The sequence below is a fragment of the Taudactylus pleione genome, unplaced genomic scaffold (assembly GCF_031769625.1).
Source record: "Taudactylus pleione unplaced genomic scaffold, aTauple2 ptg000061l, whole genome shotgun sequence".
Taxonomy (NCBI): Eukaryota; Metazoa; Chordata; class Amphibia; order Anura; family Myobatrachidae; genus Taudactylus; species Taudactylus pleione.
Window position 1 is genome coordinate 6269217 of NW_028284463.1, and position 19055 is coordinate 6288271.

General features: G+C 36.8%; 1 protein-coding gene across 1 annotated transcript; it reads left to right on the top strand.

The window, feature by feature from the left end:
* The first annotated feature begins 16482 nt into the window (after window positions 1-16482).
* Window positions 16483-17430, top strand: LOC148534974 (olfactory receptor 1496-like). Its single transcript, XM_088464846.1, has one exon. It carries the CDS (start codon window positions 16483-16485, stop codon window positions 17428-17430), a length of 948 nt encoding a protein of 315 aa, XP_088320972.1.
* The last annotated feature ends 1625 nt before the right edge of the window (window positions 17431-19055 follow it).

Consider the following 19055-nt stretch of genomic DNA (forward strand, 5'->3'; position numbering starts at 1 on the left):
ACTTTTCTAAATTTATCCTGTAACCAGAAATTGAACCAAAAGAAGAAATTATTTTCAGAGCAACAGGCAGAGAAATTTTGGGCTGAGACATAAAAAGGATCATGTCATCTGCGAAAAGAAACAATTTTAGAGAGAGAGAACCCACTTCAATACCATGAAATAGTGGGGATAAACAGAGTGTGATTGCCAGGGGTTCAAATAACAAGGGTGATAGAGGGCAACCCTGCCTAGTACCTCTTTTTATAAGAAAGGGGGGGACAGAAATCCATTACAGGAAATTTGAGATTGGGAGTTTATTTAGAGGAGATTAAGGTGATGGATAAACAATCAGGGAAGCCGAATCTAGCAAGAGATTGGGATAAATGCGACCAAGAGATAAGGTCAAATGCCTTTTCGGCATCTAGTGAAATAATGGCACCATGGTTTTGGGAATTAGAGGTCGACAAGGATATGATAGCTGAGATCACTCTGCGGACATTTACAACAGAATGGCGACCCTAGATGAATCTAGTTTGGTCTGGATAAATTATGTGGGGGAGAATTAATTTAACTCTTTCCGCTAATATTTTGGTGAGAATTTTGTAGTCCTGATTGAGTAAGGACCCTGGCGAGGCTAAATCCCTCCCCGGCTTAGGTAATACTTTAATTATAGCTGAGTTAAAGTATGCGGGTAAACAGTTCTGTGAGAGCATGTGCTTAAAAGTAGAAGTCAAGGTGTCATAAATTCTGGGACCTAATATTTTATAAAACTCCCCACTGAGACCATCCGGACTCGGGGCTTTTGCAGGTTTAAGCTGCTTAATCACAACAGTTACTTCTTCTAAGGAAATAGGATTTGCTAGTAAAGAATTATGATTAGAAGAGATTTTGGGATAGGGGAGCGCATCCCAATCGATGTCTCCTGAAGGGAAATCTGGGTTTAAAGTCTCTGACTCAGGAGATGAGTATAACGATTCTTAAAAGGAATGCATTATGGGCCTGATTCAGACCCACTCGCGAGTGGCTGTCCGCTCGCAAGTGGGTCGATGTTATGCACTGAGCATGCGCACGACGGAGGGAGCTCCGTCGTGCGCATGCGCCAGACGCGACAAGCGAAGGAAAGTCCTTCGCTCGTTGTGTCCGATCAAAGGGGGCGTGCTGTCAATGTTGATTGACAGCACGCCCCCTTTGGTGGGTGTGCCGGGGGCGTGCCTCCCTGACGGGGGCGTTCCCACGGGAACGCCTCCCGTCAGAAGCCGGCCCACTGACATCACTAGTGATGTCAGTGGGAGTGATTTTGGCTCTGATAGAGCCAAAATCTCTCCGGAGCTTGCGGTTGAAAACCTCAACCGCAGGCTCCGGCTCGCAATTTCGATGGTCGCGATGGTCTCGACCATCGCGGCCATCAAAAAGCACGCTCGTATAGCCTGTGGGTGGTGACCCACAGCTATACGAGCGTCCAGGAGGACGCTCCATGAAAATGGAGCCCGGCCCTCATTCAGAGCGTGCGCTCTGCTCAGAGCGTACGGATCTGAATGAGGGCCTATGTTGGCTATTTGAAAATTGGATGTCGTGACATGGCCGCTTGAAGTTCTAAGTGGATGAACTACCATAGGGGGTTAATTACCCTTTAAGATATTAGTTAAAAGATGACCAGTTTTGTTGCTGAACTTATGAAAAAGGTAATTAACTGAAAATAGTAACCTATCACCCATAACATGTAAATATTCTTCAAAGTGCTTTTTAGCAGTATTATTTTTGGTTTATTAATAAGGGATGGAGATTGTTTATAGTCTTGAAAAGGGTTAGAAAGCTCTGCTTGCAAATTTATATAGTCGTTTGATTGTTGTTTGCGAAAGAAAGAGATGTAAGAAATTATAAATCCTCTCAAGACCACCTTCGCAGTCTGCCAAATGAGGGATGGGTTAGATATAGCATGAGAGGCATTGTTGATTTTGTACTCCTCCCATGAAGATTCTAGCTTATTGCGAAAAGATATAGAATTTGCTAGGTGTGTGGGGCCTCTATCAGTGGATACACGAAGAGGAATCCAGATGAGTGCATGATCTGAAAGATCTATAGGCTCCATCTCAGATACATGAACTCTAGGCAATAAAGGGCTAGATATTAATATATAATCAATTCTTGAGAGAGTATGATGGGCTGCAGACATGCGAGAGTACTCTCTCTCTGTAGGATGAAGAGCCCTCCATGCATCCACCAACACAAGCCTTTTAGAAAGAAATGGGATTCCCAATTTAGGAAGAGAATTAGGTCGAGCAGATGAAATCGATTTGTCTAGAAAGGAGGAAGAAACCAAGTTGAAATCAACACATAGAATTAGGGATGAATGTGAGTATGGACTTAACACAGCTAGAAGCTTTTGAAAGAACGGCTTGGAATATTGGTTTGGGGCGTATACATTACATAATGTATAGTCATTATGAGAGAATGAGAATGTGGCAATTACATAACGACCCTCTGGGTCTGAAAAAGAGGAGGAAACAGATATCTTTAGGGATTTTTTACACAATATCACTACCCCTCTAGCTTTAGAATTAAAAGGAGCTGCTGCCAAGATTAACCATCCCAACATTTGTAATTTGGCTGTTTCTTGTGAAGTAAGGTGTGTTTCCTGTAAAAAGGCAACGTCTATGTGTAATTTAGAAAGGTATAAAAGAATCTTACGTCATTTTGCTGGCAAGTTGATACTTCCAATGTTCCAGGAGCCAATTCTAAGATCTGTCATATATTCTGATGTATTGAATGAATGATCTGTTCCGATCCTTTTCACATAATAATCAAGGGAATGACATGAAGGGAGGAAAGAAGGGCAGGAGAAAAACATAAGGAAATAGGGGAGACAGGACAAACATGAAAAGACATACAACTGTAAATTGTAGATAAGTAAGTAATAGGGAGGCATGAGAGAATCCCGAAGCCAATCTCCCAGAGTGGATCAGGAAATCTTCCCTGCCTCGAGAACTTCAGAATTGAGTCAGTAATAACACATAAAAAATAATGTAATATGCCATACATATCAACATTAATAAACAATATAGAAGTCCGGGGTAAAGAGGTGCCCCAAACTTCCAGCTACATGGAAAAAGTGTTACACTGTCTATCACCTAAATTACATTAGCATTTGGTTAATATTAGTAGCAAATATTCATAAACTTATAAATTGGAGAAAGTGACTTTAAGTGTGGAAACATAATTCCAAAACATCTTAATCATAATAATATTAATAAAAGAAATATGAGAATGCATAAATTCAAAGATACAAGTAAGTATACACAAGAAGCAATTATGAGAATTTTGAATCCCCAGAAACAGTAACTATCAGGAAATGAAGAAAAATAAGGTATCAACGTGGGTTGGAATCTGATATGTCTTCAGCTGAAATTGAGATTTTTCATTTAAGTAACCCTCTGCATCATCTGGATTCAAAAAATCCTTGTAGGAGTCACCCTCAAATAAACGCAGTCTGGCAGGGTAGATAGGAGCAAATTTGCGCTTGTTTTTAACAAGTTGTGAGCAGAGTGGTGAAAATGCCCTACGTGCTCTAGAAAGTTCAACTGAAAAGTCTTGAAATATGTATAGACGTTTGCCTTCCCAGATGATAGATTTGTTAGCTCTGGAAGCAGACACAACACAAAATATATCCGCACAGGAGCTCTCATCTCTCAAAATCCATTCCCCTAATCAATGTCCAATCTTAAATTTGATATTATTGGGGAGGTGCACCAGAGAATAGATACAATATATTATGGATCAAAAACAGAAAAAGTATTCTCATAGTGGGCACACACAGATTATACAACTACATAAATAGAGTACAGAAAAGGACCTGGTTCATAGAATTAAAATATAACTTTTATTAAGGCAAAATATAAAATAATAGTGTACAAGAAAAAAGGTGATTAAAATATTGACAAACCTATGTCGTGTGTGTCATTAATCTGATATTATCCGCAAAATCCCCAAGGGAAGAAGAAGAAATGAGCCTGATTTAGGCTTGTATAAGGTAAGTAACAATAATGAGAGTGTCTTGTTCCACAATTGATTATAACAACAGTATTGGTTCCAATTATTCATTCAACTGTACTTAATTCCAAGGTGTTACCTAGGTATCTCACATTACCATTGGAAACATAACATATTTTCTAAATGTGGAACATCATTTCACTTACTACTTAAACCAAATGTCACAGTTTCGACTGAAATATATTAACAGCCATATATCATAAAATAAGATATTCCCAAAATGGGTACTAATATCATATCATTTCTAACATCAGGTTAAATAGTGTAGCCAATAAACTGTGGAATCACAGATGTTGGATGTAATAGATTACTGCTGTATAATAATCATTCCTCTATCATTGAGGTATATGTTATCAAAAGCGCTTATCTTGTCTTATAAACATTGACATATATAGTTAGTATCTTACATTCAACATTAATTGTGGTATAAATATCAGCAGTGCTGTACGATAGGATCCGATATATACAAACAGTAGCGTCTCATATGTTGGACACTATAAGGTCCAATCGCTCCGATTAATTTCCAACACCATTTAATTGAAATTCTAAAATCTTACTACCTACAAAAATGTTTAGCACGTGCAAACAACCAATTATAACCTCTTAATAGTGGGCAGTTACACACATATAGTTAGTCGCATTGTATAGTTTTCATTCCACAGTAATGATGCAATATTCCAGCAGCGCTGTTCTATACAATAGAATCTAATATATATATATATATATATATATATATATATATATATATATATATATATATATATATTACAATTTAATTTCCTACACAATATGAGATGGAATTCTGAAATCTTGCATCCTAATAATAGGTTTAATGTATGAGAAGCAAATAATCCTTTATTGATTCAAGGAGTCAGTGACATTATAGGTGTTCACAATTATAACCTCCTAGCAGTGGGCAATTTCACATATATAGTCAATATCATCATATAGCTTTCATTCCACAATAATGATATAATATTCCAGCAGCGCTGGTCACAGCATCCCATATATAAAATTTTAAGCTATAGCTATATGGCTTCATTCATTCCATATTTATTTGTGTGCATCCAGCAGTGCTCTGATTCAATTTCCAGCTCAGTGTGAATGGAATTCTCAGGTCTTATTGCCTGATAATAAGTTTAACATATATAGGCAGACACTCTTCTGTTAGATTAAGGAGTCAGCAACATCCCTTGTATATAGCGGATTCACAATTATAACAAATTAGTAGTTGGTGATTTCATACACTGTAATTTTACACAGACATAGGTATAATCATTTAAAATGGAGGAGACGCCAAGCAGCGTGTCCTCTCTCCCTGACGCGCGTTTCACCAGTGGCTTAGTCGTAGGGGCCAACCCGTACTACGGGCTGCCTATCTTTTTAAAGCGAGTACTAACCAATCATCTCAGTCCTGAATGACTGATAGCTACTTCCTCCAATCAACATTTAGTTAAATGAATGAATGACGGCTCCAACCTCCTTTCCAGAGAAAGCACATGGTAATATCCATCCTGCTAAACCCTAACAATACCAAAAAGTTGTTATCAATATTCAGTTCAAAAATCTGACTATTATAATTCAGAAAAAACAACTGGACTATCACATATATTATCAGAATATAAATAAATATAAATAAAATAGAATTATTAATAATATATCGATATTGCCAAAATATTAATAAAATTATGGCATGTGTAATAAATATTAAATAAATAAATAATGCAAATTAAGTTCATAATTGGAAATATATATATATATATATATATATATAGTAATTATAAAAGTTATCATATAGTGACTCAATCGAGTCCAAAATAAATAATCTCTATATAATACTAATACTCATATAATAACAATAAAATTAAAGTGATTACCTAGTGATCTCCATCATATGAAACTAACTCATATTTAGAGACATCAAGGTACAGTTCATAAGTAGAACCCTTATTAAATATCATATATAATCAATCTTGGTTGATATAGATAATACACTTATAAGTGAAATTATATCAAAATTAATAACGTGTAGGATTTAGAATATTAGTGATTGTGCTAACCAAAAAACAATTGTAAATACTAAACTATTAGTGTAATCACAGTGAATTCATAATTCAAATTATTGTCACCTAATAATCAATATCATAAAGTGATAATAAAAATTATTATTAAAGTGTAAAAAGTGAATAAAATAAATTTTAGGAAGCAGACCAGAAGGCAACTTTATGGAGGTAATTGAGGCATCTGAACAACACTACTCTGGGACGAGTGTCTGCTGGTTTAGGGTGTGGACCTATTCTGTGGACCCTTTCGATAACCAGGTCTGTGCAAGATTCAGTAATTTCCAGTAGAGATGGAAGAGTATTTCTAACAAAATGGGCCAAGGCTGGGCCTTTGACAGATTCAGGGAGGCCAACAAATGTTGTTGCGCCATGAGCGATTCTCAATGTCATCTATTTTATTGCGCAAGTAGTAATTATCTTTCTGTAATATTTGAACCTTTCCTTTAAGATCCAAAACATCTTGGAATGTTGCACCTAATCTGTTTTCTGTATCCGTAACTCTGACCGACAATTGTTGAAGCTGATCTTTGATATCAGATACTGCCTGTGACAACAGAGGGGTCATTGTGCTTTTGATTGCTTCAACGATGTCTCCCTAAGTAATAGGATCTGTAGGATGATCTCCAACTTGTGCTGCAGCTTTTTTGTGGGCAGGAGGAGTGACCTCTAAATCTTCCTCGGGTGCCATGTTATTGCATCCGTGATGTTTTTCCCGACGCGGAGGCTTTGGAATGGAAGAAGAAGAGCAGGATGGAGTACGTAAATATTTCTTCATGCAAGCACAATTATAATAAAATATTATGTATACTGCAAGTAGCAATCACTTTAAATGATTGTGCTATAATGAATAGCAAATGAGAGGATAAATGAGAAGGAAGCTCAATATCTCATAAGAGCAGAAACTGTGACATAAGTTTGGTTCAGCAGAAATGACAGTATCTGTTTTCTCTCTAAGTTTCCCACTGCAAAACTTATATAGTTTAACTAGTGGGCAAGGAAAGGGTTAATTGAAATGTGCAGGGTAAGGCACCCCCAGTAGGTTGTAGGTGTTATTGTTTGTAGCCCAAGCCTGCTCAGTGTTTGCTGTACGGGAAAAAAAAAAAAAGATTGATGGCAGTGTCTGCCAAACAGACTCCAAGTGACCACCAACCTAATGTAAAACTCCAATTAAGAACGGAGCTTCTCCAGGAGCAGTGTGTCAATATTGCGTTGGCGGATCAGGTGGTTCACCGCCTGCGGCATCACCCGTGAGGTCCTGCTCCTGGGAAGCGGCGGCTACTACAAGCGCGGGGAGTGCATCTAACTGATCCGGACAAGTACCGGAACAAAATCACACAGGTAGGCAATAGTTGGGAGGCAGTATGTGCGTTGAAAAAGGGGATGTTGCCTGGAGTAAAGCGGAGCTCCTACACGGGGCTGCATACTACATGAACCCGGAACCGGAAACCTACCATTGTTTAACTTTAGTGGAAGTTACAATAAATGTGGGCTTCCACAATGCACAAACATGACATAAACACAACATGGTCGCCATGTTTCAGCCATGATAACCACTGACTAGGATGGCTGGTGATCACGATTTCAGTGTTAAAGATTGAAACAAGATTCAAAACACATGGCAAAAACATCACACATGGCACAAAATGATTTTTGTGAAAGGGACTGTTCCGAAGGAAAAATAACAGTCAGGCTTTATTTTTGCCCAGACAAAAACATTGTGTGTGAAAAGTAGCTAAGGATTAGACTGTAGTGAGGATTGGGTTAGGCTGTAGTTAGGGAAGGGTTAGGTAGATAAGAGTTTGGCTGAGGTTAAGGTTAGGCTATTGTAAGGGTTGACTGCAGTTAGGGTTAGGTTTCATTTAGGGTTACTGTGCAATTAGGTGGGGTGTTAGGGTGCATTATAGGTGAAGATTAGTGTTATGATAAAATTGTATTGTCGACATTTTGACTATAAACATCCAAAAGCATTGAGAGGTGCAGCACTGCATATAGAGGTGTTTCTCTAGGTGCATTGGAGTCCCCTGCATTTGAGGTCAGACTGGCATGTGTTATAGCATGTAGAGGCATGTGAGGTATTCAGAGTGGCATGTGGGGTGGTCAGAATGGTGTGTTGGGGCATGTGGTAGCAGGTGGAATGGTAAGAGGAGTAAGGGCATCATTTAACCCATGATTTTTATCATTCAGAATGAGTGATAAAAATGGCTGCATGTGATAATCATCTGTTTGAAAAATGACAGTTGGGGGCTGATTGGCTTAGGTATCACTAATCACAAGCAACAACTTTTATCACTCAATGTGAATGATAAAACTCATTGATAAATGAGTCCCTAGGTGTGTTATTTGGAAGCGGTTGTGGTGGTTTGAGCAGGGGCATATTAAGAGAGGAGGAGGCCCATGTGCATCGCCTGTCACAGGGCCCCTCCTCTCACTCCGGTGGCCGGCAGCCGACTGATGTGGCTGGCCAGCCACCATAGAATGAATAGACTCTGGGCACTAGAGTGTGCCTAGGTTCTACTGCATAGGTGCAGATCCCCAGGGAAATGGTGCAGATGCCATTTTCCTGGAGACCTCCTCAGAGTGCTTCCGCAAAATGCCAGAAAAATGGCCTCGATGGCCATTTTTTGGCATTTGAACAGCGCTGGGAGACCCGACGTGGGACTTCGAAGAGGTAAGTATTACAAAGTATGGGTGCAGGGTGTGCGGTGCAGGTCCTCCCTGGACCCAGGGGCCCATGTGCACCGCACACCCGGCACCCATTATAGATATATGCCCCTGGGTTTGAGTTACATCTGGAGACATGGGAGGAGGTCTGAGTAGTATGTGCTTTGCCACTCTCTTTTTAAGGTGTGTGGATAGGGACACTTTGGTGATGGCTATGCCTACAGTTGTATTGGTGCCACCCACATGAGACCACTTCCACAAAGTTTTCCAGTACCACTTTTAGTTCCCAATCTGCCCATGCACCCATAACACTCCTATTATATGAACCATCTCTGTGTGTCCCAATACACACCACTCAGTCACTGCCTGGGAACACCCAATACATTTTCTATACAGTTCTAAGACAGTGCATCGAAATGCGTTCAGTGAATCTGTTCACACATCATGTGATGCATACTCAATGTGATATAGAGAATTGCTCAATAGTAAAAAATGCTCAACTGGGACCAACATCAATGTGTCGTGCAACTCAGATTCAGGCCCTACATGTAGAAAATATTATAATTGTTCATAAAGGGTTCAAAAACAGTTTAGCAATACACTTTTCTAATACATAAAACATAACATCAGAAAACTATTTTAGTTATAAAAGTACTTGATTTGGATTTAAAGATTGAGTTTAATAAACCCAAATGTGTATATGTACAGTATGATGCAATTTACTAAGTAAAGGATTTTCCCTGTGGACCTCTTATGCGATAACACTCTACCTTCAAGAGTATAAATTCCCTTCACTGTTACATGCCTATCATATGCAGTAACAAGTTCTGTGACAGAAAACACTTCTTATGTGTGTCATTCCCCAGAGCATGCTGAGCTTTTTATCTACATTTAGGAGTCTGTGAGTAATCTGTAGCCTTATATCTGTATTACTAGCTATTCAATTGTATTTAGGAATCTGCACATAACAGAATATCTACTGTAGGAAACAATTCAGGAGAGAGACAGGCACTGCCGTGAGATTTATTTTAACCATAGGAAATGTTAGCAGTGATTTTATTGTACTATATTTGTTTTCCTGAAAATGCAGACATATGCTGTGATTAAGAATTAATAAATGTTATCTTTATATAAAGGTCTAGGGATAAGATCTCAGGAGATGCAGACATATACATCAAATAAAACCTAAAAATATATTCAAACCAAAAGGTTGTCAAGGCAACTTCTCCCTCTTAATCAGATCAACTCCAATATGCAAGATATGAAAAATAAACACAAAAAAGAAAAACATATATGAAGTATTGCTAAAATTACTGAAATGGATATTTTCTCTTTGTGTATAAGGAAGATGAAGGTGATGAAGATATTTCTTCGATCCGAAGTGTATATCAATCAGAACAGAAAAGGATCTCATCACCTCTAGTTATATGGATAGGCATACCATAAACTCACTTAAGGAGTGTGTGGGAAATGTGTGTAAAGGTTTCTTTCCATATATTTCACCGTGTAGCAAAAAAGGGCGTGAAAGAAAAGCGTACTCCAACTCACGTAATGAAAGGTTGTGATCCACATGTAAGAGTATCTTTAAACTTCCTAATAAGATTATTTCACATAATCGATGTAGAAAATCAACAATACTTTATTCCAAGCAGCTAATAATAAAAACAAAGAACCAATAGGCACAATCAAAAAGAGGATCTCAATATCCACAGTCAGTTATTGATGGAAAAAAGAAAGCATTTATAGCAATATGTCCACTTGAAGGTAAAAATGGTATGGACTTAAACATGCATCAGATCTATTGCATACCTCCAAATAAAAGTCCAGGTCTCTGTGATTTTTAGCAATACTTCACATATGTTTTTCTTTTTTGTGTTTATTTTTCATGTCTCGCATATTGGAGTTGATGTGATTCAGAGTTAAAAGTTGCCTTGACAACCTTTTGGTTTGAATATATTATTCGGTAATATTTGATGTACAGTATATGTCTGTATCACCTTAGATCTTATCCCTAGACCTTTATATATCATTACCTTACCTGATTGGGCAGGCTTAAGGGAATAGGATTGGGCTGATACAGTTTATTGCAGCAGGACTCAACTTATTTGTTACATTTGTGACATTTTATCTTTAATTTGAAGTAGAAACTAACATGATGACTTTTTAAAAGATTTGCCATTCCTGGTAAGGTAAGACAACATACTGTTAAATTGATCATGATCTATGATTAGTGAGTATTTGAAATAAATTCCCCCATACACAAGACAGTACTGTTTATAATGTGTTGCACACACCTATAAGATACAATGGTGATATGGACAGACTTTCAAGAATAATTCAACAAAGCAAACTGGTTCAACAATGTAGCATGTGAATGCAGCATGTATATTAATTTGATTACAGTATATCACTTTAGAAATTCTGATATAACAATGTGTTTTCTACAAATTGCTATATGTGGCTGCATTCAGACTAATACTACTTTTACACCGGAGCTAAAACCCGGGATATTGAAGGGTTAACCCGGCCAGCTCCCTGGTGTAAAAGGGGAGAGAGTTGGATCACCGGGTCGAGTGACCCAGCAATCCAACCCAGGTAACTAGCAGGGTCTAACACGGGTGTAGCCTGTGAAACCCTGCTATGGGAACAGCGCACTCTGGGTCATGATGACCTGGAGTGCGCTGCTAGCCGGCTGATTGGTCCGGCTTCAGTGGCGCTTGGAGATGACATCATCTCCAAGCATCCACTTTCACTCCGCAAAAGCCGGGTCTATGCAGACCCAACTGCTGTGTTAGCGGCAATATCCCGAGTCAGCGCCGGCAAAATTCCGGGTCTGATCCGGATAGGAACTTTGTTCCAACTCCGGGTCAGACCCGGAATTTTGGTGGAAAAGGGGTATTACATGCACTTAGAATCAGACCCAGAATTTGCTGCTTATCAGCTCAAAGGTAATTGAATATAGAAACAGGGTCATTGAAAAAGTATTTCAGAATACTGATGCTGTTCTTTATATTTAATATAAATCCATGATTTGTCCACGTACAATGAAATACACTCAAAAGTATGATAATATTCATATATATATGTACTACTGCTTCATATTCTGAGTGTAAAACACATCAAGATGCAATTTACAGCAAATTAGTCTTAACTTCATTGCAAATATATTCATTAAAGGCTATGAGGGGTTATATAATAGGTCCTGAGTTCATGGAGCTATCTGTTTTTCTGTGAAATTGTGGCAACATTTAAAGAAGCAATCAGCTATAAGGCTTATTCAGCATTATAACTGATTGCTACTTCAAATGTAGCCATAATATTGTAGAAAAACAGATGGCTCCATTCAATTGGAACCTAGTACATAAACCCCAGTATATGATCATGGGGCTTTAGTTCGTAATTAGGCTATTTGTATTCTACAGTATGTAATATCCAGTATATTATCCTTGTGAATCTTATGCTATAAAGACACTTTATTCTCCATCCAGTGGAAGGCCCAGAACAGGCTCCCTGTTTGAAAGTTTATGCCAATACACTTCACCATGAGATTAACTCCTTTCGGCACCCCAGACCATTTGCCACCGCTTTGTGAAGTTTTCATCCAAGTCCATTTATTGGAAGGCCCAGAACAGGCTTCCAGTGTCAAAGTTCTGCCCAGCATACACAAACAGGAGGTCTGACCAGGACCACAATCCCCTAGTATTTCTTTTGGGATTCAATGTTACCACTCTGTGAAGCTTTCATCCAAATCCATCTAGTGGAAGGCTCTTAACAGGCTCCCCGGGTCAAATTTCTGCCCAGTGTACACAGAAGATCTGACTGGGACACTAATCTTCCCTATAACCTGGCCAGGATTCAACTAGACCACCTCATGTATCATCCCAATTGGTGGAAGGGTGTCCAAATGCATTACTGGACAGACAAACCAAGCAATGAATTTAATATATAAGATTTATCCATTTGTTGATTTGTCTTGTTATTGCTATGTGGTCTAATAGCTAAGATTTTTGATACTAAATAACTATGTAAGATTTGGCAGCTTTACCTTGAGAGCTGTGGAAAATATTCACAAACAAACTTCTGATTACATACTGTATGTATATATATATATATATATATATATTCTTTATTGCACTTATTTATTTGTGTATAAAGATCTAATGTATTTGGTATTTATTTAATATTATAGGTGTAATATATTATGTGAATTTGATTTTGGGCTGTATGATTTTGAATTAGACACTATTATTAGTTAGGATTATATATTGTACAATAATGATGGTCTAAATTAATGTCTAAGGTTTATTAGCAACTATGAAATCATGTGCACTGGATGAGCCATAGACATATTAATTGGATTCCTAAATGTGAAATCTTCCCAGCATCGGATCTGGTGTGTTTTGGATTGCATATTAAAGTCCTTCCCTCTTGATTAGGTACCATTTCTCACTGGAGACAAGAGGGGAATGGTGTGGGTTTTGGGGCTCTTTAGAAAATAATTAGGAGCACTGTTAAGGCAGGGATACTGTTGTCTGGCTGCAGCAGTCTGTGAGGCACAAAACAATGCAATAGGAGTGTACAGAAGCAAATAAGCCTACTGGAGCACTTTTTTCCTAACAATAAAGTTTAGGAGCACTGTGTTAAAGGGCCATTGCGAAGCACAAAAAATGCTATACCATAGGAATGGACTCCAGCACTGTATTAATTAAAAATTCTACTAGGACACTTTTCAATAAGACAAAAAAATATTATAACATTATCATTACTATTAGGGTTCCACCATTATACTAGTAGCACTGTGAGGCAATTTGAATTGTGTTCATGCACTGTAATCAATTTTAATATAAACTTGTTTGTTAAAAAAATATTATGTCATTAGAGTTCCACCTAGCTTATATTAGAGGTGTTGTGAGGCAGTTTGTTGTGTATTTAAGACCTTCATGCACTGTTTAAAAATTTAATATAAAACTTGTGTGTTAAAATATATAACATCATTATTAATGTGTCACATTACTAGAAACACTCTGAGGCACTGTGTTGTGTGTTTAGGCACTTTTAAATAAAGGAAAATGAAACTGTTGTGTGCTAAGAAATATAATATTATTAGAGTTCCACCCTTATAATAGGAGCAATGAGAGTCCATATGGATCAGTCGACAGAAGAGCAGGAGCAGCAACCCTGTACAAAAGCTGTGGCTACTACCAGCAATCATGATAGTACTTGAACATCTACAGTACTAAAGCTGGTCCAGGGGAAGTAAAGTTTAAGAAGGGGCACCAACAATCTAAACTATATTTTGCAATGTTAATGAAAACATCAACTTTAATAATATATTGAAAATTTACTGCCAACAAATGTCAAATTGCCAACATTGACACCTATACTCTGACTCAATCTGATACACTAAGCATCAATATAATGGTGTAGGATTATTTTAATGGCAATGCTCAAATTAGCATGGCAAACATTCATTTTGATTACTGTTAGGAAAAAAAAATGTGCCCCTTGTACAAACTAGCTTTGGTGTACTTAAACTGCCCACCCTCCAGTGTGTACTCAGTCAGAGTATTTAGCACAGCCAGGAGCCATGTGAGCAACTGGTGTAGGAGGCTACTCCCTCAAAGCATGGAAACACTCATGTTCATAAAAAAGAACTACAAATTCTATGATGAAGACCTTTGCTGCCAAATGTAACAAAGTACAGAGACTTCTGTAATGGTGGATTCCAGTTAGGATGAGCTAATATTGAATGATGATGATGTTAACACTGATGAGGGTAAGGAGTATAAAGATGATAATTACATCTTCCGAGTGTTAAGATGATTAACAATGCTGTTAGCCACATTAAGCCCATAATAGGTTGTTTTGTGGATGCCCAAACAAACCAAGCACTTCAGCCACAATAATGGTAGTCCCTGTTGCTGAAGTTCTTGGTTTTTAAACTGTGTATGTCCTTCTAAATATACAACATAAGGGTGGATGGGTATGAAGGCCCAAGGACAATTCTATTGTGCACCATTTTTCATTATGGGCTTTGCCAAGATTGTGTACAGTATGTTTGACAGGCAGCATATTATACAGTAATTAACTAGGGTGTTGGTGTTATGTAGTTTACAAGACCATCTATTTTTTCAGACAATGAATAGTTATAGTTTTTATACTTTTTTGTGTACACATTTAGTTTCATTGTAACAAAGAAACTTGTACACTTTAACATGTAAAACTGAGAAATTTTCATTTCCAGAATAAAAAAGTTGCAAAAAACAAGATCTATCAGATAGAGTCTAATACTCATCAGCTTCTACAAGTGATGGCAGCCAATAGGCATTGTAGTTTGAGATTAGGAGAATAATGAATTTGAGATTAGAAAAATGTTAGAGATTTTCATTGTATTTTTACTCAGTTCTCACCTCTCCTCTCAATTTTTTTTTATAAACTATGATATAAAGTGGATAAAGAGGGAGGGGGCAAAGGAATAAAATCATAGGTGACCAAGGACAAACAAAAACAAATAAAAAATAAAAAGGGGATTAGAAGAAAACAATCATAACAGCATCTTGCTCCCAGGGACTAGATAAAAAAGGGTAGTGAGTGGAATCCAAACATATGCAATCATTTAATTATCTTCAACTAGAACTATAACTATTAAAAAAGATGTAGACAATTAAAATTCCCATCAATTCCAATACAACAAGGCTTTTCTCCCCTAATCAAAAATAAATAAAACAAACAAAATAGAATAGAGTGTTTAACATTGATAGAGGTGGAGAAACACATTGAGACCCTGACAAATTCTTTCTTCAAAGACAGTGTTTTTTGCACAATGTCATTGGATTGAAATCAGAAAACACTCTATGTCATCTTTGTAAGGACCCTCAAATAAAATTTGCAACAATGATACCTCTAAACTCTCTCACTTTACCTTTTAATTGCAATAACTACCTTATACTTAAAAAAAATCATCTGATTCATTAACTGGATCAAGTCAACTAATTTAAATAAGCTAATAACAGAGCACTTTGGCTGCTTGGACTTATTTTTGTGAAAACTAATTATTTTTATTTCTGAAACCATTAAGTGTATTTAGTGATGTTTTTGATTATACTTGAAAAATCTAATATTGATAGTTAAATTGACATTTTCTTTCATATTAGCTTTTTTTATCCTGTGTCTTATTGTTGTGCATATATTTTATCTTTCAATACAACTGCCAGGTGGATTATAATTGTTTTATGTTTTTATTAGATGTACTATAGCACTTGATAAGTGTGATAGCACTTGATTCCACTGTTGGGAGTTGCAGTTTTCCCCTGTTGGTAATTAAAAGCATCAGTCATCAGTAATTAATTGTCAATTGGCTCATTAAGGATGTTTTGAGCTTAATTATTGTTTGCCTTTGTGTTTAATTTTAACTGGGTGTTTTGTAAGTAAAAACAGTAATTTGTTTTACTGTGGATGCAAAATTCAACCGTTGCCTTTTTAATGTGTTTTCAATACATAGAAAAGAAACATGCAGGATTTCACCTACTCTCTCACTTGTTTATTTATAATGTTTTATGCTATGATCACATTTGACATCATTGAGTTAGATTAGCTCTAAGGCAGGGGTAAAGGATAGTTGAATAAGTATTGCACAAATAAAAAATAATTTCACAGTGTTTTTTCATTATTTTTGTCACATAATAATGGAAATGTAATTTTTTTTTACTGTTCCAGTATTAGACAATTTATCATGGACAACTATACATCTACTAAAGAATTTCACATTTTGCCATTTCACAATACAGGTAACAACAAAGCTCTAATTATTATTATTTTTACATTGCTATACTTGACTGGATTATTAATGAATACAATTATAGCTACTGTGATATGTCTTTATGATCAGTTACACACTCCCATGTATATGTTTCTCTGCAACTTGTCCTTTGTAGATATGTGTTATACAACAGTCATTGTGCCAAAACTGCTGGACATATTACTGTCTGGGAATAACACAGTTTCCCTTACACAATGCTTCACCCAGATGTACTTTGCATTTTTAGCTGCTTGCACAGAAGATCTTTTATTACTTGCAATGGCGTATGACCGAAATGTTGCAATTTGCAGCCCATTACGCTATCATAGTATCATGAATAAGAAAATGTGTTTCCTATTTGTGGCTGCCATCTGGCTCTGTGCAGGTTTAAATTCATCACTACTGACAGTTTCTGCTACAAATATGTCTTTCTGTAATTCTAGTACAATTCAGCATTTTTATTGTGATTCCAGAGCTCTGACTAACATCTCCTGCAGAGGATCAGAAATCTTTTTTAATGTTATTTATGTAGAATTATTGTTATTTGGATTTTTACCATTTTTCTGCAGTTTGACATCTTATGCAAAAATCCTAAAGATCATATTTAATATTAAATCTATTGATGGAAGAAGAAAAGCCTTCTCTACCTGCTCATCTCACCTTATTGTCATTGTTATCTTCTATGTGACAGGTTCATCAGTATTTATCATACCAGCCTCAGACCACAACAATATTATGGAACAGGTTTTTTCTATATTATATACGACAGTGACTCCCATGTTAAACCCTCTGATATACAGTTTAAAGAATAAAGATATAAAGTTGGCTGTGTTGAGATTATTAGGAATACAAATAAATATCAATACTAAGGGGCAATTTTAATAATACATCCAAAATGGAACTGTGGAGTTGGTGTCCATAGCAACCAATCAGATAACAGCTATAATTTTCTAAACTGTACTAGAGACATGTGAGCTAGAATCTAATCAACTCCAATTTTTATTTCCAGAAAATCTATCATTAAGTCTCCATTATGCCAGTAGGCTGAAGCAGATGCACCCCACATGTAATAGCTTGCCTCTTACCCATTCCTGCCCAGGTAGACTTCACTAAGTATAAAAGCTTAACTATTGGAGAAAACATTTTGCTTCCAGCTCACTATTCTGTTAAAAAATAATTTGTTTTCTATAAGTGTAAGGTTCATATATACACTTGTGTTTTACTTAACAAATTAAAGTATTTATGAGCTTGGGACACAATGATATTACTTTTTGTTTGTGTTGTAACAATGGTTTTTGTCTACAAATAGCTATAAGGATTACACCCAGATCTCTAGGTGCTAGTTATACCCCTTTTCCACCTAAATTCCGGGTCTGACCCGGAGTTGGAACAAAGTTCCTATCCGGATCAGACCCAGAATTTTGACGGCGCCGACTCGGGATATTCCCAAGTCGGCGCCGCTCACACCGGAGTCGGGTCTGCAGCTTTTCCAGTGGTCACTTGGAGATGGCATCATCTCCAAGCGCCACTGAAGCCGGACCAATTGGCCGGCTATCAGTGCACTCCAGGTCATCGTGACCCAGAGTGTGCTGTTCTCACAGCAGGGTTTCACGGGCTACGCCCTTGTTAAACCCTGCTAATTACCTGGGTTGGATTGCCGGGTTACTCGACCCGGCAATCCAACCCTCTCCGCTTTTACACCAGGGAGCTGCCCGGGTTAACCCTTCAAAAAAACGGGTTTTAGCTCTGGTGTAAAAGGGGTATAAGTGAAGTCTAAAATAATATGTAAAATGTATTTCTCCAAAAAACATAAATAAATATTTACCTAATTATCCAAATAGCTACATAATGAAAAAAATGAGTGTGTCTTACACATACTAAAGAAAATTCTACACAACAAAGAAAAAGAACAAGAGATGATTTGAACTTATTCTATACTTGGTAAATGTGGTAATTATTATGGCAGGAAGAATGTTTTATGAAACACTCATAATGTGTATGTGTAATTAAAAGAGAAAAAAAAGATGTAATTGCGCTTAGAAATCAATGCTAAATTAATATAAATGATATTTTATTAAATAAACAGCATATGGATTAACTCCCAGCAGTGAGACAATAAACAGCATTAATAATAACACATGAGAGCCTTCAATTATAAGATAAATGACAATAACTAAAAACAAAGAATATATTTATAGGAAATATGTGTACACTGGTAAATTAGGCAACAATGTCCTGCTGTTTCTTAGCTTGAGAGGTGCTCCAAAGGACAGAATATTACCACAAGACACATGATAATAACGAGTAAAACATATAATTGGATTTCCCTCCCCATAAATTAACTTTTCTAATTGGTTAGACCTTAGAATTTGTATGTAGCTTTAGAATGGTTGTATCGTATAATATATATATATATATATATATATATATATATATATATTTATTTATATATATATATATATATATAAATATATATATAACAAGTAAATCGACTGGCACTCCTGGTT